We start from the raw sequence: 21,819 nt of genomic DNA on the forward strand, positions 1-21,819 counted from the left end.
TAATTCTGAAGAGTAGCAGAACTCAGGCTGCTGGTAAAGCCTCTCAGAAACATTTTGTTCTTGAGGAACCACTGTCCCTTCTGTGAAGTGTTAAATGAAAAGCTCAGAATGGTTTTTGCAGTGGTGATAATTTTTCTGCAGTCACAGAGGTTGTCCCTCTGCTTAGTGCTGGCACTGGAAACACAGTGAGCTCTTAAGCCAACAAAGCTGTTCTGGTGTTGTGAAATAAAAATGCCTTTATTTTGTCCTTTTCCAAAGAGTCTCCAAACAGCTTCCACTTTCCCCACCTCCCTGTGAATGCACCTTTTGTTGCCAGCTGCAGGTGACCCAGGGGAATGGACTCAGCAGCAGCAGGGCTTGAAAATCAGAAAGAGCTGTAAGACCATTGTGTCCCACAGTCAGCCCAGCCACCATGGTCACCACTGAGCCACGTCCCCAGGTGCCACATGCACAGGAGTTTTGAACACTTGCAGGGACAGTGAGTCCATCAGTGCCCTGGCAGCCTGTGCCAATGCCTGACAACCCTCTTCTGTGACAAAATTTTCCCAAAATCCAACCCAAACCTCCCCTGGCCCAGCCTGAGGCTGTTCCCTCTCCTCCTGTCCCTGGTCCCTGGAGCACAGCCCGACCCCCCTGGCTGTCCCCTCCTGTCAGGGAGTTGTGCAGAGCCACAAGAACCCCCTGAGCCTCCTTTTCTCCAGGCTGAGCCCCTTTCCAGCTCCCCCAGCCCCTCCTGCTGCTCCAGCCCCTTCCCTGGACACACTCCAGCCCCTCAGTGTCCTTCCTGTGGGTTTACTACAAGAAGTGTTCAATGTCTTTTGACCCACGCTGGTCCTCTGAAGCTTGGCCAGCAGAGCCTTTTGTTTTGAACTCCTAATTGCTGTAAATCTGGAAGTTTCTAATTTTTGCAGCCTTTTGGTCTGGCAGCAGCAGCTGAGTAGCTCTGTTGGATCTGGAAGAAGCAGTTGCCCTCCAGTTGTCCAGTATAGCTGTGGCTGTTGCATCCCTGGAAGTGTCCAGGGTTGGATGGGCTTGGAGCAACCTGGGATAGTGGAAGATGTCCCTGGCCATGGCAAGGGTGGAACTGAATGAGCTTTAAGGTCCTTTCCAACCCAAACCATCCTGGGACTCTGTCCCTCACATGCATTCAAGAGCTGGACTCCTTTTTCAAAATGTGCAGGTCTGCACTGAACCAGCACCTGTCACATATTTGGGCTTTTCTGTATTTAAAGCATCTCAGGTATGTGCTGTGGTAGGGCTGGAGAGGGAAGAAAAAAAAAGAGAACACTTTTCTCTGGAATGATTCACTGTAAAATAAGTTTTACCTTCACACAGGTGACCTTGTCCTCCCACTCTTCTTTAATGTCAGCTTTGTTTACTGGCCTTGCCCATTGCCCAAACTAGAAGGACCAGTGAGGAGTCTGGCTCAGGGAAGCTTTGTAATAATCCAACTCCACCTTGGAACTGAGGCCTCAACCAACATGACAGTAAGCAGGAAAAAACCCCATCAGCCTGTTTTTTTTAGGTAGAATCTTGTTTTATGCTTCCATATTTTCTGTGCTGCAATGGCTCATTTAAGCACAGCTCAGTTGGGTGTGTTCTAAAGCAGTTCTGGGTTAAATAAAATGTTCATTGAGGTTCTGCATAAAATATTAATAACTTGTTTTCTGTAATATTGATGGTAACCTCACCTTTTGTTTCCCAGGGGTTATTTAGTATGAGATACATTAATTTATTAAAATAGCTTGTACTTTAAAAAGTGTTTAGTTCACAATCCTGCAAGGAGTTGGCATCTCATTATCTCATGATTCCTAAGGGTCAGAGCAGGCTCTGCTTTCCATCCCTCCAAAAAGAATTATTTCACTGAGTGCCTCTCAGTCCTTTTGCTCCCTCAAGAGCTGCAGCCATCTGTTACATCAGAGCAGCAACCCCAGTGTAGCTCATCCTGTACACCCTGAGTGTCCAGGCCAGTGAAAGGAACAGGAATAAAGGAAAACATGAAACAGATTCCTTTGAGTATCAGATCCCAGTGGCAGGAAGGAAGATCCTTCCCTGGTTCCTGGGAGTCTAGTTTGGCAGCTGGAAAGCTGATTTGGTTTCACATAGTTGGTTGAACATCTAATGTTTGGAGACTTGTGTGTCTGTGCCTCATCATACACACACACACAACACACACACACACACACACACACATATATATTTGTGTGTGTTTTTGTGTAAATAAAACCCCTCCTGCCATGTTTCTGCTGCATTATCTGCCTGTGGCCAGAGGGGATGGTGCTGATGGGCATTGTGGAGCCAAGGCTTTCATGCCAGCAGCCTTTGATCAGCAGTGCTGGAGAGTCCATCAGGCCTCCCCCACACTCCACAGAGCTCTCTTTCTCCCTGCCCTGTCTCAAAGCCTGTGGCATGTCCTGAGGTTATAATCTGTGTTTTCATCTGGCCACAGAAAATGTGCCAGGAGTTTTGTGTAGAGATGAGCAGCAGTCTCCATGTCTGTGCTGGGGCTGCCCTCTGCTTTTTCTGATCCTGATATATTTTAAATAGTTTGGTTTTCTGCATGGACAGGATGGCTTTTGTTTGGTTAGGGTCTGTTGCTTTTTGGGGGCAAGTCTCTAGATCCAGACTCTGTGTTCTCTGTTTGCAGGCCATCTGATATTTAACCTTGCATGAATTATCAGTCTTTCAGCTGTTCTCTTAAAATATTTGTGCTGAATTTTAGGTTTCAGTCCTGATTTAGAGGTAGTAGCTGACTCCTCCAGGTTTCAGTGCACTGAGTCTTTCTGCCAGGTGTGGAGCTGATGTTTCACTGTGGTCAGAGCTGATCTGCTGGGCATGGAGAGCTGCCAGCTCCTTATCCCTCCTTAGGCTGATACTGTCCCTAACAATTCTGATCATCTGCACATATCCTCGCCTTGGTGCTGCTGCTGTTTGCATGTGGGTTTGTTCATGATTTTTTTTTTTTTTTCCTTGTTACCTGCTTTTCTTCAAAGTTTCTAACCAGGAGTTTCAGTCCAGTGCCTGCTGCCCAGTTTGTCACCTGCTCCCTCCCTCTGTCCCTGGCTGTGCTGGGTGTCCAAGGCAGGAGCACACCCTGGGTTTGGAAATGCTCTTTGTGTCATCATTACAGCTCTCTGCAATAGCTGGAGGGGAACTGGTTCTAGAAATAGAGCCTTATTCCTCTTCCCCACGTTTCTGGCTCTGAGCAGGGCTCAGACAGGCCTGTGGAAGCTGGTGACATCACAGTGCCATTGCCCAGAGTCCCTGTTTAATCAGGAGCTAATTGGTTTGCAAGAAAACTTCACAAACCCAAAGGGATAAAAAGTATTTTCTGAAACTGCTGCCTTTATTTTAACCCAGCCTCTTTCATTCTGCTTCCTTGGGGGCCAGTTCTGCCAACTGCTAGACATATCCTTTTCCTGTTGCCAAAGGAAGTTGTGCACTCATGCATCCTCTCTTAAAAACCCCAAACCCACCCCCACCTCCCCAAAAAACCCCAAACCCTTCAGTCTTATGATAATGGTGGAAATGGCTCTTTCAACACTGTCTGGTTCTGTTAACAGAAGTTCTTTCATCCCTCTTAGACCTGAGAGGTTTTTAATTTTCTGTTTTCTGTCTCTTTGCTCATTATTTGGTTCTTCTGCATATCCATGTTGGAGAGCCAGTTTTAGTACTTTCCTTGTAGCAGAGGACAAAATATCAGCATCCAGAGACACTGTGATAAAACAAGGATTTGAAACAGTTTGGAGTCAAAAAGCAGCTGTTAATGTTCCTGTAGCTTCTGTTTGCTAAATGCAGCTGTCATTGTTGGAGTCCTGCAGTGGTGTGGGTTGGGAGAGACTTTAAAACTCATCCAGTGTCACCCTCCAGCATGGCAGGGACACCCCCACTGTCCCAGGCTGCTCCAGCCCCAATGTCCAGCCTGGCCTGGGACACTGCCAGGGATCCAGGGGCAGCCACAGCTGCTCTGGGCACCCTGTGCCAGGGCTCCCCACCCTCCCAGGGAACAATTCCTGCCCAATATCCCATCCAGCCCTGCCCTCTGCCACTGGCAGCCATTCCCTGTGTCCTGTCCCTCCATCCCTTGTCCCCAGTCCCTCTCCAGCTCTCCTGGAGCCCCTTCAGGCCCTGCCAGGGACTCTGAGCTCTCCCTGGAGCCTTCTCTTCTCCAGGCTGGATGTGGGAGAGAGGCCACTGAAGGGACTTTTCTGGAAAGGGGAATGTGGAAAAGGGAAATGTTTTGGGTGTTCAGTGTTCTTGTCTGGGTGGTTGCTCTCAGTAGTTGAGTTGTGTTGCCTGTTGTAGTTTTTCCTTCCTACCAGCAGCTGTCAGTTTGTCAGTCCATATCAGAGTGGTTTTCCTGCAGCTGCCATGAGAAACACTGAGCCTTGAGGAATTTTGGAGGCTGTTGGTGGGCTTTAGGTGTCAGCATTGGGAAGTGAGAATCTAATCCACAATTTTTCCCTGGAACCCTCTTTCCTCCTGGGTGGCTTCATTGATGCCCAGTCAGCTCCCCTTGGGCCTAATACAGTGATTATTCTTTGGTGCCCTGAAGAATATTTAATTTATAGAGCTTTTCCATGAGTATTAAAAGCACCTTGTTAACAGATCTGTAGTCCTGGGAGTAGTTTGTACAATCTGGTTTAGTCTGGACCAGAGAACATCACTGGTGGCTTTTGGTATCCAACATTTATTTATTCTGTGGTGCAAGAATGTGGCTTTTGGTTGTGTCATTCAGTGTTGGGGTTTGATCAGAGCAGACTTTAAAAAGGCCTCTTTTAAATGTTACTTGAATTGCTGGCAGGAAATGACTTTTTTTCTCTTTCCAGAGCGAGGCTATGACCCCTACAACCCTGAGCTTCCCAGGCCCTTGCTGGAGGCAGAGGATGGCACTCTGGCTGACATTACAGATGTCACACCTGGCATTCTGGAGCTGGAGCTGGTCAACAAGGCCATTGAGGCTGTGAAGAATGAAGTGGAGAGGGAGCAGAAGAAGTATGAGGAGCTGCTGGAAACCACAAAGGAGTTTGGTGCTTCAGAGGGCTCCTCACTCATTTCAAACACACCTGTGTCAGCTGCTGGGCCTCAGAATGATTCCTTTGCCTCCTTGGAGTATAATCCAGGGAGCTACAACTTCAACAATAACTCAGACTACAACCCCACTCCTCTGGCTGCTGCTGGCAGGTCCAGTAAATACACTTTGGATTCCTCCCACTCCAAAGGGAGCTCACTGGAATACGTCCCCAAGGCTGTAGTACAGAATAAAAAATACAGCAGCACTGTCACTAACAATAAATATGTGATTGATGACTCCAAACCTTCCACAGACTTGGAATATGATCCCCTTTCCAATTACTCTGCCAGGCTGTTGGGCAAAGCCACAGCCAAGGGGTCCAAAAGGGAAAGGGCCCCTGATTATGAGGACTCTTACTCTCCATCACAGAAGAAGCTCTGTGAAGATCCTGATGATGATGAGGTCTTGGCCAGGTTCTCCTCCTCTGAAGATGAGGCTGAGGTGGAATATAAAACAGCTTCTGGTAGTTCACCCTCAAAAGCTGGTTCTGAGAGTGAATCAAACCATGAGTTCTCCAGCAAAGAGCAGAGCACAAAAGTGGATAGCTCTGCTTCTCAGGAGAGCAAAGAAGCAGCACAGCACAGGGAGAACCTTCCAAATTCACAGAAAAAATCTTGGCCAAGAACTCACCAGACAGAGCTCAAAAGCAGCAAAGTTGTGTTCTGGTAAGAGCAACAAGGAAATTGAAAATAAAAACAAAGACTCCAAAGACAAACAAAAAAGGAAGAAAATGGATGTTAGTAAAACACCAGGCCTCAGTGAGGCCTGGGAAGAAGGAGAAAAATAAAAATGCAGACAAAGACCAAAGTGCTCAAGAAAGAGAAAAATTAAAACCAAGAATGAAGAGGAAAACTGCCAAAGACAAAAGCGTCAAAGTGAAAACAGATGGGAACTTGAAGAAAACCTGAAAAACAGAAGTCAGAAAAAGTGGATGGGTGTAAGAAAGAAAAATCCAAGTCCAACAGCAGCAGTTCAGGGAAAAGCAAGAGCGAGGGTGTCACCAAGGGCACAGAGAAGGTGGGGAGCAGCAAGAAGGACTCACAGAGCAAATGTGATGTGAAAAATGGCAAGGAAAGCTCTGCTCGTAAAAACAAGGAGAAAGGGACCAAGAGCTCCCTGGAGCAAAGGAAGGACAAGGTCAGTTCTGCAGGGCAGGGAGAGCCAAAGAAGGGCAGGAAGCAGAGGAGTTTGAGCCACGTGGACCTGTTTGGAGATGAGAGTGGGGATGAGGATGGCAGGGAGCCTTTGGCCTCCCTGCCCCCAGCGAGCTCCGACTCGGACGGGGCCGGCTCTGCCTCAGCCTCCGACAGCGACAGGGGCAGGACGGGCACAGCCAAGCGCTCCAGGCTCTCCAGGGCATCCTCATCATCCTCAGCTCTGCTGACATCGACTACTCCATCCTTGGGGAAAGATGTGGACTTTGAGTTCAGATCCCATGGAGGAGTGTCTCAGGATCTTAATGAATCTAAGATGTAAAAATGAAGAACAAGGGAAGCTGGGAAACAGGTAATGCTGGGTTGGGGGTGTGGAAGGATTCTGGTTCAGTTTAGTGGTGTTGCATTTCTCAAGTAGCTGAGGATGGATACTCCATGTGTTGGAAGAATCTTTTCTTTGTCCTCACTGAGTGCTTGGAGGTGTTGCACCTGGAATTTACCGGCTGGATTGAAAGCGGCCTGTGAAATGTGAGGGTTCAGTTCCCTTTTGTGTGGAAGGCTTTCACCTTTCAAGGTTATCAATTACTTCTGTCTCCATCTGGCCTGAGAACCTTGGGGATGTGGATGGCTGGAGAAGAGGCTGCAGGGAGTGAGTTTTGGGGGTTTCAAAGCCAATTTAAGATTGCCAGTCTGGGCACTGCCTTCTTGTTGCAGCAGACTTTAAGGAACATCAGGGCAGGTAGGACCTGGACAGGGAGTTGGTGCAAGTAAGTCCAGTATTTGTCAGACACTTTGGAGACTCCCCAAATTCATCTTTCCTATTCTAAATGCTTAGTACAGGGAGTTCCTCAGGATTTCTGGATACCTTATAGGTGTTGCAAGCAAGAAATTGAGGGTAAAATTTCTTCCAGTGGTACCAGAGGCTTCAGACTAAGGAGGTAAAAAGACAGTATTTACATAAAAAGAAAATAGTTGAAAGGCACATCATCTGTAGCAGGAATTACTGATCACTAAATTCAGAAAGTGCTGAACCAGGAGCTGCCACTCAGAGCAAATAGTTAATTGTGGCCTGGAGTGACCAAGCTCAGCAGTCAGCAGCCATGTGTGGCTCCTTTGCAGCCCTGCACTGAGCTTTGCTTTCCTGCTCTTTTGGGAAGGAGGCTCACTGCAGCACAAGGATCCTTCTTTGGGAGATGGGTGTCTGTGGAGAGGCACCTGGTGGGATTGGGTATTGTTTTTGTTTATGGAGTAATTTCCATTGTGGTTTGACACTGGCCAAACACCAGGCACCTACCAAAGTCACTCACTTGGCCTCCCCTGCTACAGCTGTGCAGAGGAGAGAAAAAATTCAAATGAAGGGCTCATGAGTTGAGAGAACACTCCAAGAGCAAAACAGACTCAACTTAGAGGTACAAAGTGAGTTTATTGCTAACAAAATCAGAGGAAGATGATGAGAAGTAAAATAAACCCTTAAAACACCTTTTCCTCCCCAGCCCCTCCCTCCTTCCCACTGACAGCACAGGCAGACAGGAGTTTTGGTCATTTCATCACTGAGATTTTCCTGTGCTGCTCTGGGTGAGTCCTTCCCTGTGAGACCATGGGTCCTTCCTATGGAAGAGACAGTTCTGCATGAAATTCTCTGTGCCACATGAGCCCCTCCTGCAGGCACACAGGCCTCCCAAAACTGCTGGGGTGTGGGTCACTCTTCCATGGACAGCCTTCAAGGACAGGCTGCTCCAGCCTGTGAGCAGGGCTCCTCTCTCCATGGGGGACACAGTCACAGCCTCCTCCAGGCACCCCCTGCTCTGCTGTGGGCTCCTCCTGCAGGGGCTGGGGGTGGATCTCTGCATCCCCCATGGATCCCCAGGGGCTGTGTATGGATCTCTGCATCCCCCATGGATCCCCATGGGCTGTGTATGGATCTCTGCATCCCCCATGGATCCCCAGGGGCTGTGTATGGATCTCTGCATCCCCCATGGATCCCCAGGGGCTGTGTATGGATCTCTGCATCCCCCATGGATCCCCAGGGGCTGTGTATGGATCTCTGCATCCCTGTGGATCCCCAGGGGCTGCAGGGGCACAGCTGCTTCACCATGGTCTCACCACAGGCTGCAGAGGAACCTCAGCTCAGGTGCCTGGAGCACCTCCTGCTCCTCCCTCACTGACCCTGGTGTCTCCATGTTGTTTCCCTCACATGTTCTCACCTCCTCCTCTTCTGTAGCTGGAATTAAAACTACACACTTTATTTTGATTTTCTTCTTAAATTTGTTATCACAGAGGTGTTACCATTTCCTCTAATTGGCCCAGCTTTGACCAGCAGCATGTCCATCCTCAGAGCCATCAGGGATTGCTCTGCTGGACATGATGGAAGCTTCCAGCAGCTTCTCACAGCAGCCACCTGTGTGCCACCCCCTGCCCTCTGCTGCCAAGCACCAGGCTGTGCAAAACCACCACAACTCTGTGTTGTTTGGTCTCAGCAATGTGTCAGGGCTTGGCATGGAGCTCAGGGAAAGGTTCTTCCCCCCGAGGGTGCTGGCACTGCCCAGGCTCCCCAGGGAATGGTCCCAAGGCTGCCAGAGCTGCAGGAGCGTTTGGACACTCTCAGGGATGCTCAGGGGGGGTTGTTGGGGGTCTGGGCAGGGACAGGGGTTGCACTGATGATCCCTGAGGGATCCAGCTCAGGATATTCCAGGATTCTGGGATTTCAGGAAGCTGTGTGTGGGCAGTGTGGTGCTTTTCCACCTGGGAGAATTGCATTGTGAGACAGTTTATTGGGATGTCAGTGAATTAACAGACTCTGGGGTTCCCAGGGAGCCAAGTGACTCAGGGTGAGGTGCTCATCCAGGTGCTGAACACAGCCTTACCCCAAGTGGTGCCCAATCTCATCCCTAAATCCTGCTTGGGCTCTGTTGCTGAATTTCAGGCTCATCTCAGAGTTTTGCTAGGAGTTGTTTTAAAAAACTGAAAACAAGATTGTCTGGAGAGCAGCTGGAGATTTGAAAAATAATCTTGTGAAATGTTTTGTATCAATTAACAATTGAGTTGAACTTCAAGCAGATTCCCAAGTGGTTCTCATTGTCCAGGAGCAGCTCTCAGGTGTCAGCTTTGCCTGGAGAGGTGCTTCTGCCTCCTGCTGTGTTTCTGGATGTGACCTGGGCTGTGTCACCAGAGTCTTCCTGCAGTGACAGCAGTGGATAAACCTGCAGAAAACATTTCCCTAAATGTGGGGTGGGGGCACCAATAGGGTGGTTTGCTGTTGAGCAGGTGTCAGCACCTGCCCAGGGCAGAAATGAGTCAGTTCCCAACTTCTTAAAAAAACCAAACCACCCCCGAGCCCCTGGACTCTGAGGATGCCATGGGAGGTGAGGTGTGTGAGTGGCTGCCAGGGAAGGGCTGCTCAGGGCTCCTGTGGCAGGTGAGGCTGATCCTGCCCCATGCCAGGCTGCTGCTGGGCTGGGAATGTCCTGCTGCTGTCCCTTGGTGCCTCCTAGGCTCACAACAAGGTTCTTGTCAGTGGCCCAGCAGCTGACCAAGTGTTCTCACCTGTCCCCTGTCAGGTTAACCCAAAGGGAGACTTTCCAAATCTCCCTCTTGTGAGGGATCTTCATGTCTGTTCTCCTCTTCTTTTGTTTTCCAGCCATCCAAAGAGGAAGCAAATGAAGAAAAGACAGAAGATAATTTAACTACCTTGTTTCCTGGCCAGAAAAGAAGGATCTCTCATCTTGTCAAACAAGGAAATGTAAGTGCAGATTTAGAAGCAGGTGTTTAGGTTGTTCCAGGTGAGAATTTTCTGTCCTGACCCTGGAAAAAGCTGCATTCCCAAGGCAGCAGTGTGGGAGTTGTTTGTGCTGGAATCAGTCTATGGCAGTTTCATTTCCTCTCTTTCCAATTTCTCAAAAAACTCCAATATTTAGGATCTGTTAAGAGTGGCAGCAAAACTCTAATAAACCTTCCTAAAAGCAAGGGAAGGCTGGGAAGAGTGAGTGGATTCTTCTCTTGGTAACCCTTTGGGATAGGTTGGGGTGTTCATTTTTCTCCAGGATAGCTTCATTCAGTGATTTCAATAAAAATTCACTGGACACAAGGTCACTCTGTGTCTGCTGGTATTTTTCTGTGCCTTGTGGATCTAAAAGATCCTGCAGGAATTTGGTCAGATGTTTAAAACCATTACTTTACATCTGTTCTCAATCAGCCAAGATCTCAGCAGTATTTGTTTGGATACTCTTCTTCCCCAGTTGTGCAAATACAGAGGAGAAGAATTAAAACAAAAAAAACCACCAAAACCAAAAAACAAGGAAGACATTCTGGTTTTTTTATTCCTTTCTCCCTGGGATTTTAATTCATGTTTTCTCTAAGGGTTTAATGTGTTTCCCTCCAGGTGCTGAGCACAGATTAGTTTTATGTTGCAGCAGGATAAGAGTGGAGGCTTGTGCACTAATTTGAACTGGGTAGTCCAAATTAATTGTTCTGCCTTTCCTCTCAGCCTAGGAGAGGTTTTTTTGCCTTTAATAATTTGAAGCCCTGGGGTCAATACAATGGGTTTTATTTAACTACATATCTCCAGCCTGTTCATGTGGTTTGATAAGGGCCCTTTCTTCCAAAGTGAAGAGATAAGAGACTGAAGCAAATGGCTTGGAAATTCATTAACTCAAATATTTATTGTAAAGAGGTGCCTTTTAGACATGTACAAATCTTTAAATATATTTTCTTAATGTGACAGCTGATCCCAAAATGCTTTCCAAAGATGGGAGCCCCAGCACAGCCTTTGCTTGGGCAAACAGAGCCGATCTGGTGTGCTCAGCTGCCAGGGCAGCTCCACAACCTGCATTCCCTGCAGTGTCCCAGCTCAGAGCAGCTCCCAGGACGTGCTGTCACACCTGAACTGCCACTTTTCCCCTCAGAACTGAGGCCTCTGCTTTGCTGTGTCCCTCCAAGTGGAATATTTGCTCAGTCTTGCTCATGATTTATAGCTCAAGGACTGAGCAGGAGAAGGGGAGGGAGCTGAGTTTGGGGTTGGTTGCCAGGGGAAATGGGGGGGGGGCAAAGGAATTGCAGGTGAGGCAGAAAATGAGTGGCCTGTCCTGCTTGGAAGTCTGTAATTATAATTTAATGTCTGACTGCACTCAGTTTGGTATCCAGAAGCTGCTGTCAGCATCAGAGACCAGGAATGCAGGAGGTGCCAGCTTGCCCCAGGTGTTAAAATGGCCACCCTCCTCCAAGGAGATTTCAGGAGGGAAGGTCTGTCCCTCACATTTCCAAGGCTCTTAAGTAGAGTGGAGAAGTTTGTACTACTGTTGCTTCTCTCACACTTCTGCTGCTAGGAAACTTCTCTCTTTGCTGACATCATTTCTGGGACTTTTCCTGCAAACCTAAATTTGGCCATCAAAGGAATCGTGTGTGGAACCTGTTTGTGCTGTAACAGCTGAGACAGTGAGGTGCCTCCAGAAGTGGGCAGGGCCAGAGCCTGTTTGAAATTCAGAGCTCACTTTGTGTAATGCTCTGATCACATAAACACACATCTGTGAAGGCTTTTCAGCAGTTCCAGAGGTGGATCAGGGGGTGCTCAGGCAGAGAGCAGTGGAGCTCAGTGTTGTATGGCAGAGGGGAGTGGAGAATTGTTGTCACTTTTTCATTGCTGTAGAGAGCAGAGCAGGCACAGGGCTGTGTTTGTGTGCTAGGGCAAGGCTCAGAGTGTGGATAGAGCCCAGGCCATGGAGAACATCACACCACCAAAAGCAGTTCATTAATAACACCTGCCAATTGAGGAACATGCCAGTGAGCTGGGAGCCCTGCCCAGAGCGTGAATCACAAATGCCATGTTGCTGAAGGATGACTCCTAATTATTCTGTTCTGGAGGACAGTTGGGATCTTGTGCTCTCAAAACTGTGCTTGCTAACAGAGGGCTTGAGGAGGAGAGCCCTTTCTGGGGTGAGTGAAGGCAGTGGGTGTGCATGGAGAGGGAGCTGCTGGCCCTAACTGCTGTTTGTCTGTGCAGGCAGAGCCCCCGAGCAAGCCGCTGGTGCGGCCCTACCGTCCCCCCACGGCCCAGGAGGTGTGCTACCAGAGGATCCAGCTGGCTCAGCAGCAGGCAGCACAGCTGGCTGGGGCTGTTCAAAAGGCCTCTCTCTGTTTGCCAGGAGAAAAGAGGAGGATTGCTCACGTGCCAAATGCAGCCCTCACCGCAGCAGCCAAGCAAAGTAAGCGGGGTTTGGGGTCTGTCCTGTCCTCCCCCTGGGCAAAGGCACAGGTGTGTTTGCATTTCTCTGGAGCACGTGTGAAACTGTCAGGGGGTGTGTAGGACTGGCCATGACTTGAGGCTTTGTTGATAGTGTCCAGTGGAAGGTCTTTCCCTGAGAAATTCCAGCTGTTCTGAAAAGCAGGAGGTCAGATGTGTACAGCCTCATCTGTCTCACCCAGCCTCCCTCACTTCAGCCTTTCCTTTTTGTTTCTTTCTTTAACTGTGTTTTCTCTTCATTTCCATTTCCATTTAAACCTTCAGAGGTGGAAGGAGCAGGAGGGAAGTGCTAATGAATGCTCATTGCTGTCCCTTTGTAGTGGAAGGACTCAGAGCTGACATTGTCAGCTGAGTTACCTCTTTAAACTCTGCTGACTCAGTCACCCCAAAACAAACCCAAATGAGACACGTTTCCTGGCAGAAGATTTCCTCATCCTTGCCTGCAAGGTGGTAAAATTGCCCAATTTGTATCCCTTTGGAGACCTGGATTTGGGAAAATCACAGCTTGCAGCACTGGTCTTGGACAGTGAGTTCATGGAGTTCATTGTGGCAGCCCCAAGCCCAGTGGCAGATTTGCAGCTGAGTGTTTTGTGTTCCCTGCAGGCCTCGGGAGCAGTAAGGCAACTCTTGGTGGCAGGAGTGTCACACCTTCCCATGACTCTGAAGCCCCCACCCTTCCTCTGAAGCCTTGCACCTTGGCTGGGATGGCTTCCAAGACCACCAGCACCATCGTGCCCAAAAGGGTAGCACATGTTCCCTCCTTACAGGTAAGAGGAATTTGAATTCTTTCCTGTCATTCCCTGAGGAGGGTGGAATGTTTGATCCTGCTGTTCCAAACTTAGCACTTGCTGAAAGTGGTGTTTTGATTATGTTGATTAAGTGGGTTTGTTTCTTCCTGTGGTTTTCCTAGATAGCATTGTATAAAAAATTAAACACTCAAGGGGTAGGAGCTTAAAAAGGTAGAAATACTTAAGTGCTGCTCTGATCTCTGTCAATATTGATCACTTGTCTCCAGTTTGAGCCTTCTCTTGTGCTGACTGGCCTGGGTGTGTTTGGGCCAGGGGGTTGGAATCTCCCATGCTCAAAAGGCAGGGATGGATTCATGGCCTTCCCAGGCTCTGTGTGCCACACTGAGGCAGGTGGTGGTGAATAATATCCCTCTGTGACCTAGATAGTAAAATGTGAGCACTGAAATTCATGCTGCTGCTGCTGGTGTTCAAAAAAAAGACTATTTTGTCTTTGTTAATTATTTTTGTTTTGTTTCTATTTTCCCCCTGGGACCTCTGCCCAGCCTTCGGGTATGTTTGCTATGAGTTCCTTAGCAAAGTGGCAGGATACAGGGAATGGCTGCCAGTGGCAGAGGGCAGGGCTGGATGGGATATTGGGCAGGAATTGTTCCCTGGGAGGGTGGGGAGCCCTGGCACAGGGTGCCCAGAGCAGCTGTGGCTGCCCCTGGATCCCTGGCAGTGTCCCAGGCCAGGCTGGACACTGGGGCTGGAGCAGCCTGGGACAGTGGGGGTGTTCTTGCCATGGCAGGGGGTAGGAATGGGATGATTTTTAAAGCCCCTTCCCATCCAAACTATTCCATGATTCTGTTAATTCCCTCCTTTCCATGAGCACTTGGAAGCTGTCACTTGCTGAGACAATTCAGAGCAGAATTCCTTCTGGAGCAGCCTGGGCATGGCATAAGGAGCTGTTTGCTGGAGTGGATGGCAGAACACAGTTAGTGCCAGGACTTGATTGAAAATCCCTTTATTGATGATGTTTTGTGTCAAGATCTGTCATAACTTGCTCTGATTATTTCTAGAAGAGTGAAAAGTAATTTTTTCCTTTTCCCACCCAAACTGCCACCATAGTAACATAGAACTTGAAGCTGATTAAAAATAAGAGAAATAATGAAAGGATCAAATATTTAGCAGAGTTGCAGAGATGCTTAAGGGTATTATATTAAAGACTGAGAATTTAAATATTTAATGAAAAGGACCAAATCTCCTTGAACAGGCATCACAGGGAGAGTCTCTGGGGGAAATGAGCACTTTTCATACTGAGATAGGACCAGTTGCTCCTCTTGGAGCAAGCTCACATCTTGCACAGAGCTGTTTTTATTGCAGATTGCAGCAGATGGTTGATTTAAGGATATCTTTTGAGTGGGATGGAGAACAACTGACAAAACAATTGGGTGTTTTAGAGATTAATGTACATTTTTCTCTCTGAAAAAAAAGCCCGATGTGCTGTGATGTGGGGAATAAACTGGTGTGAGATGGAAAATTACAGTGGTGGGTCATACCTTGGTCCAACATGCAGGTTTTGAAGAAATTGAAGGGGTAAATCCTTTTAGAAACATCATGATTGGCATTAAAAATGAAGCAAACCCCCCAGTTTGCAGGAATGCCCTAGGAAGGGTTTGGGTTAAGTGACTGCCAGCCTGGCAGGAGAGGCCTCCTGCTCTCTTCACAGCCAGAGAGCCCAGGCTGTGTGTGGTGCCCAAAGCTGCTGTTGTGCTCAGGCTCCAGTTCAGCCTGTGCTGCTCTGTCACTGGGAGTGTCAGCACCCCTGCCCTGAATCTGTGACTAATTCCCCTGGAGTCCCTGGCTCCTGGCTGACTTCAGAGTCAAATGCAGCTGTTTTCTAAAGGAGTTCAAGCACTGAAGGTGGTGAAGCCTCAAGTGGTATTTTTAGTACCAAAAGTGCTGCGTGTTAAGTTTGGCTTTGGGCAGATTTTCAAAAAGGAAGTCACCCCATGATTAGTAACAGGAAATGGGAGAGCCTCAGAGCAGCCTCCTGGAGCCTGACCAGCCTTTTTCTCTCTCTCTCTCTCTCTCACCTCCAGAGCACCACTTTACAGAGGCCTGTTATTCCCACAGAGTTTGGTGCTAAAGTCCCAACCAACATTCGTCAGAGGTATCTCAATCTCTTCATTGATGAGTGCCTGAAATTCTGCTCCTCCTCCCAGGAAGCCTTTGACAAGGTCTGTACAGATCCCTGCTTCTCAGGAATAAAGTTTTCAGCAGGGAATGACATCCTCTGCCTTGGCCAAGACCTTCCAAAATGGTAGTAAATTCAGAAAACTGGATTGGATTTATGCTTGCAGGAACTTGGGGGTGGGAACTAGATGATCTTTAAGGTCCCTTCCAAGCCAAATCCTGATTCCATGAAAACTCCACTGACAGTTCAGCTGAGGAAATTTTCATTAAATATTACCAGACTGGGCAACAGAAAGTGTCATTCTAGTGGGGACTTCCAGTAGGAAATCCCATCTTTCCCTTCATTTGGAAATCTTACCTGATCCCTTTAATAACCCCAGGAGAGGAATGTGCATTGTGGTCAAAGACCTTTTTTGCTCTGGTGCAGCCAGAAACAACACCTGGAATCAAAGTGTTGGGCACAGGGGAGTGTTTGGGATAGATGTAATTAGTTGGGAATTGGTTATTTTTGCTGCTTTTAAGGAGATTTTAAGGAGTCTACTAGCAGTAAGGACTCCAAAAGCAGAGTTGAGAAGATAACCCATTTTATTGGGAAAGCCTGGCCATTAATTGGGTAAATGTGGGACATTGTGTGGTGTGTTCAATGCAAAGCAGACACCACGAGGATTTCTTTTGTGGGATTCCACCTTCCCAGCTTCCTGTTGCATCCAAGGAGTCACCATTTGCCAAACCTCCTTTTCTTACCAGTGAAGATCCTGCATTGCACCACAGTGAGGAAAGCAGCCTTTCTCAGGCAGTTCCTAGAACAAGAATCAAGAATTACTTGATAAAAACATGCAGGTTTAGATCTTCCTGGGAACAAGGACAGCTCTGGAATACTTAAGCCAAGCAGACTTTATACTGGGGAAAAGAGAATGCATGACACCCATTTAAGATATGTTAAAATTTGAGGAAAATAATTTTTTTTCTAATTAGGAAATTTTTATTCATCTCTTTGGAAAAGTTTCACAAGAAAGTTCTTTTTCCAGCACTTTGTTTAAAATAAAATTTTTTTTTTTTCTCTTACCTGAGCAAGACCCCACAACCAGCACATATTGGTGCCATGTTCTGCTTTATTACTCAGTTCCTTGTCAGGCAGTTTTTTTTTTTTTTTTGGTGGGTGAATCTGTATTTTAAGAATCAGGCATTTATTTCCTCCAAAAGCAATGGAAGCTGTGGCCTGCCCCAATCCCTGGAAGTGTTCAAACCTTGGATGGGGCTTGGAACAACCTGGGATAGCGGAAAGTGAAAAAAGAGATCTTGGAGGTTCCTGCCAAGCCAAATGACTGTGGGGCTGTGTGAGCAGGGGGAGGGGGCTGTGTTCTGAGCTGTGTTCTGAGCTGTGTGCTGAGCTGTGTGCTGAGCTGTGTTCTGAGCTGTGTTCTGAGCTGTGTTCTGAGCTGTGCTGAGCTGTGTTCTGAGCTGTGTTCTGAGCTGTGTTCTGAGCTGTGTGCTGAGCTGTGTGCTGAGCTGTGTTCTGAGCCGTGTTCTGAGCCTGTGTGCTGAGCTGTGTTCTGAGCTGGTGCGAGCTGTGGCTGAGCTGTGTCTGAGCTGTGCTGAGCTGTGTTCTGAGCTGTGTTCTGAGGCTAGTGTGCTGAGCTGAGCTGTGGCTGGAGCGTGTTCTGAGCTGTGGCTGAGCTGTGTTCTGAGCTGTGTTCTGAGCTGTGTTCTGAGCTGTGTATCTGAGCTGTGCTGAGCTGTGTTCTGAGCTGTGTGCTGAGCTGTGTGCTGAGCTGTGTGCTGAGCTGTGTTCTGAGCCGTGTGCTGAGCCGTGTTCTGAGCCGTGTGCTGAGCTGTGTGCTGAGCTGTGTTCTGAGCTGTGTTCTGAGCCGTGTTCTGAGCCGTGTGCTGAGCTGTGTTCTGAGCTGTGTTCTGAGCTGTGTGCTGAGCTGTGCTGAGCTGTGTGCTGAGCTGTGTTCTGAGCTGTGCTGAGCTGTGTTCTGAGCTGTGTTCTGAGCTGTGCTGAGCTGTGTGCTGAGCTGTGTTCTGAGCTGTGCTGAGCTGTGTTCTGAGCTGTGTTCTGAGCTGTGTTCTGAGCTGTGTGCTGAGCTGTGTGCTGAGCTGTGTTCTGAGCTGTGTGCTGAGCTGTGTTCTGAGCTGTGTGCTGAGCTGTGTGCTGAGCTGTGCTGAGCTGTGTGCTGAGCTGTGTGCTGAGCTGTGTGCTGAGCTGTGTGCTGAGCTGTGTTCTGAGCTGTGTGCTGAGCTGTGTTCTGAGCTGTGTTCTGAGCTGTGTGCTGAGCTGTGTGCTGAGCTGTGTTCTGAGCTGTGTGCTGAGCTGTGTTCTGAGCTGTGTGCTGAGCTGTGTGCTGAGCTGTGTTCTGAGCTGTGTTCTGAGCTGTGTTCTGAGCTGTGTTCTGAGCCGTGTGCTGAGCCGTGTTCTGAGCCGTGTTCTGAGCTGTGCTGAGCTGTGTTCTGAGCTGTGTTCTGAGCCGTGTGCTGAGCTGTGCTGAGCTGTGTTCTGAGCTGTGTTCTGAGCTGTGTTCTGAGCTGTGCTGAGCTGTGTTCTGAGCTGTGCTGAGCTGTGTGCTGAGCTGTGTGCTGAGCTGTGTGCTGAGCTGTGCTGAGCTGTGTGCTGAGCTGTGTTCTGAGCTGTGTGCTGAGCTGTGTTCTGAGCTGTGTTCTGAGCTGTGTGCTGAGCTGTGCTGAGCTGTGTGCTGAGCTGTGTTCTGAGCTGTGCTGAGCTGTGTTCTGAGCTGTGTTCTGAGCTGTGTTCTGAGCTGTGTGCTGAGCTGTGTTCTGAGCTGTGTGCTGAGCTGTGCTGAGCTGTGCTGAGCTGTGTGCTGAGCTGTGTGCTGAGCTGTGTTCTGAGCTGTGCTGAGCTGTGTGCTGAGCTGTGTTCTGAGCTGTGTGCTGAGCTGTGTTCTGAGCTGTGCTGAGCTGTGTTCTGAGCCGTGTGCTGAGCCGTGTTCTGAGCTGTGTGCTGAGCTGTGCTGAGCTGTGTGCTGAGCTGTGTTCTGAGCTGTGTGCTGAGCTGTGTTCTGAGCCGTGTGCTGAGCCGTGTTCTGAGCCGTGTTCTGAGCTGTGCTGAGCTGTGTTCTGAGCTGTGTTCTGAGCTGTGTTCTGAGCTGTGCTGAGCTGTGTTCTGAGCTGTGCTGAGCTGTGTGCTGAGCTGTGTGCTGAGCTGTGTTCTGAGCTGTGTTCTGAGCTGTGCTGAGCTGTGTTCTGAGCTGTGTTCTGAGCTGTGCTGAGCTGTGTGCTGAGCTGTGTTCTGAGCTGTGTGCTGAGCTGTGTTCTGAGCTGTGTGCTGAGCTGTGTGCTGAGCTGTGTGCTGAGCTGTGTGCTGAGCTGTGTGCTGAGCTGTGCTGAGCTGTGTGCTGAGCTGTGTTCTGAGCTGTGCTGAGCTGTGTTCTGAGCTGTGTGCTGAGCTGTGCTGAGCTGTGTTCTGAGCTGTGTGCTGAGCTGTGCTGAGCTGTGCTGAGCTGTGCTGAGCTGTGTTCTGAGCTGTGTGCTGAGCTGTGTGCTGAGCTGTGTGCTGAGCTGTGTTCTGAGCTGTGTTCTGAGCTGTGTTCTGAGCTGTGTGCTGAGCTGTGCTGAGCTGTGTTCTGAGCTGTGTGCTGAGCCGTGTTCTGAGCCGTGTTCTGAGCTGTGCTGAGCTGTGTGCTGAGCTGTGTTCTGAGCCGTGTTCTGAGCCGTGTTCTGAGCTGTGCTGAGCTGTGTTCTAAGCTGTGTTCTGAGCTGTGTTCTGAGCTGTGTTCTGAGCTGTGTGCTGAGCTGTGCTGAGCTGTGTGCTGAGCTGTGTTCTGAGCTGTGTTCTGAGCTGTGTTCTGAGCTGTGCTGAGCTGTGTTCTGAGCTGTGTGCTGAGCTGTGCTGAGCTGTGTGCTGAGCTGTGTTCTGAGCTGTGCTGAGCTGTGTGCTGTGCTGTGTTCTGAGCTGTGTTCTGAGCTGTGTTCTGAGCTGTGTGCTGAGCTGTGTGCTGAGCTGTGTGCTGAGCTGTGTGCTGAGCTGTGTGCTGAGCCGTGTGCTGAGCCGTGTTCTGAGCTGTGTTGTTCTGAGCTGTGTTGTTCTGAGCCGTGTTCTGAGCTGTGCTGAGCTGTGCTGATGAGCTGTGCTTTCCCAGGCCCTGGCAGAGGAGAAGGTGGCCTATGAGCGCAGCACCAGTCGCAACATTTACCTGAACGTGGCTGTCAACACCCTGAAGAAGCTGCGCAGCCTCGTGCCCAACTCCCCGGCCAGCAGCAACAGTAGGTACCTGAGTGACACTGGAGCCCTGCTCGTGTCCCAGGCTGGGGTTTCTCCTTTGCCCCAAGATCACCCCAGAGGGACATGAGGTGCTTCAAACCCTGGCTTTCCCTGAAGCAGCCAGTGAGAGATTGCAGGAGATGGTTTTCTCTTTTTCCAGGGATTGTTTATTGTTTCTTATCTCAGGGACCTTTTACTTGGTCTCTTCAGCCTGGCATCCATGGTGGAATCTGCCTGGTGAAGGCAGGGCTTATCTTATATAGTTTGTACTATGTATTACATGTTTACAGAATTTTCCCAGTACAATACAATTTTATTAAATGGTCCAGCCCTGACCCCATCCAATCCAAGAGTGCCGACGTGTCACCCAACATGGATGACATGGAGAAGAAGGAGGAAAAGGTGTCCATCCCCCAAATTCTCCATCTTGGCCACGTGTCCCTTATCATAAACATTCCAAAAAACCTATTTATCTACGTTCTGAAGTCTAATTTACACTTTGCTAATTTTGGTGGCTTGTTTCCATTCCCTCTGGGTTTGTAATTTCCCCCAGGGGTTAGAATTCAGCACCTGAGACACCAGGGTCTCACTCAGGAGTCTTTGAGAGCCTCACCAGGGGGGTTTTGAGACCCCCAAGGAGGCCAGGGATATGCCCTGGACTCCCACATGCTGGCATTGCAAACCAGAGGGAAACTTGTTTGAAAAGCCAGAACCCATTTCTCAGCAGCATTATGCTGAAAGGCAAACAGCTCCAGTTTAGCTTTTTATAGCCTGGCAAGCTTTAATGGGCCTTCAAGAGGCAGGTCCTGCCTTTGTTGGCTTTCTCAGCCTAAATGGAGATAATGCCACACGGGTGGGGTTTTTTTTAGCACAAGTTCTTTCAAATGAAAAGCCCTGCTAATGGAGTAACTTTCACATGATGCCTTCAAAGTGATAGACTCGTCCATCACCACAGAAATCTGTTACACACATTAAGCTTCAAGAGAGAAACCAAGAGGGTTAAGACATTTCATTATTGGCTCTCGAGAGGGTACATTAAACAATCAATTTGTGCTGTTCTTGTGAATTTTTTTTTCTCTGGTCTCTTCCCTTTTCTCTCCTCTGTCTTCATTACGTTCCTGGCCATTAGGCAGAGCAGCTGAACTTGGAGGCTGGCCTTTAGGAGAGGGCTGCCAGTTAATGATTAGTAAAAAGCCCCTCTTGCCATTATCTGATGTGCTGAGCATATTCTAGAGCTCTGAAGCTCCTTTCTGAAAGAAGTTGAAAGATCCTGTGTGGGAGGTTGGTCTGCAAGGCCCCAGAATCAAAGCTGCTTGCTGGGGGTGGGTGATGCCCTCACACAGCACATGAAGGGGTCAAGTTGTTCCTGTGCTGGCTCCTCTCTTGCTTTTGGTCAGTTGGAGGGCTTGCTGTGCAGAGTGAGCAGGGACAGCTACAAGTTTCTAGCAGAACTGTGAAAGTGTCCTTGCTGCCCTCAAAATTGCAGTGGGCTAACAGTGTGAGTGGAAAACTCTGCAGCACTGGAATGGAAATCCTGGGCCAGCATGTGGCACAAAGAATTCATTTCTGGAGCAAAACAAGGGTTCAAGAGGATAAACACAGTCCTCCTCTTGCCCATGGGTAATGTCCCAAACTAGGACTGAAGTCCCCCACTGGTGACTGATCCCTGTGCTGTTCCTTCTTGCAGAGACAAGTAACAAGAAGGTGGTGTCCCACGAGGCTGTGCTGGGAGGGAAGCTTGCTGCCAAGACCAGCTTCACTCTGAACCGCTCAGGGAGCCTGAGAGCTGAGGACCTGACAGGTCAGAGCCTCTGCTGGGATGTCACTTGTGAAGGTGGAGCTGAGGTGTGACACCTTTAGGGGGAGCAGAATCAGGCTGGTGCATTCACCTGGAGTTGTGGGGGCACTTGGGTCACCAACTGTCAGAAGGATCTAAAGCTCTTGGGGAGTGTCCAAAGGAGGGACAGGGAGCTGGGGAAGGGCTGAGGAGCAGCTGAGGGCACTGGGCTGGTTCAGCTGGAGCAGAGGAGACTGAGGGGAGACTCCTCGGGGGCTGCAGCTCCTGCCCAGGGGAGGCAGAGGGGCAGGGGCTGAGCTCTGCTCTGGGACAGGAACAGGAGCCCAGCAAGGGCTGGAGCTGTGTCAGGCCTTGGCATGGAGCTCAGGGAAAGGTTCTTCCCCCCGAGGGTGCTGGCACTGCCCAGGCTCCCCAG

The 21,819-nt window shown here is 49.2% G+C and overlaps 1 protein-coding gene across 1 annotated transcript in view; it reads left to right on the forward strand.

Annotated features, from left to right (window-relative positions):
- Nucleotides 1-21,819, forward strand: part of REXO1 (RNA exonuclease 1 homolog) — a 44,894-nt gene that overhangs the window by 8,711 nt on the left and 14,364 nt on the right. Inside the window, 14 exon segments of the mRNA XM_079328528.1 lie at nucleotides 4,830-5,680; nucleotides 5,682-5,840; nucleotides 5,842-5,973; nucleotides 5,975-6,446; nucleotides 6,449-6,474; nucleotides 6,476-6,499; nucleotides 6,501-6,567; nucleotides 6,570-6,580; nucleotides 9,866-9,967; nucleotides 12,224-12,425; nucleotides 13,067-13,230; nucleotides 15,294-15,431; nucleotides 19,485-19,608; nucleotides 21,294-21,407. Coding sequence (XP_079184654.1) covers nucleotides 4,830-5,680; nucleotides 5,682-5,840; nucleotides 5,842-5,973; nucleotides 5,975-6,446; nucleotides 6,449-6,474; nucleotides 6,476-6,499; nucleotides 6,501-6,567; nucleotides 6,570-6,580; nucleotides 9,866-9,967; nucleotides 12,224-12,425; nucleotides 13,067-13,230; nucleotides 15,294-15,431; nucleotides 19,485-19,608; nucleotides 21,294-21,407 — 2,586 coding nt within the window.

Source organism: Erithacus rubecula, assembly GCF_903797595.1.
Source record: "Erithacus rubecula genome assembly, chromosome: 28".
Lineage (NCBI taxonomy): Eukaryota > Metazoa > Chordata > Aves > Passeriformes > Muscicapidae > Erithacus > Erithacus rubecula.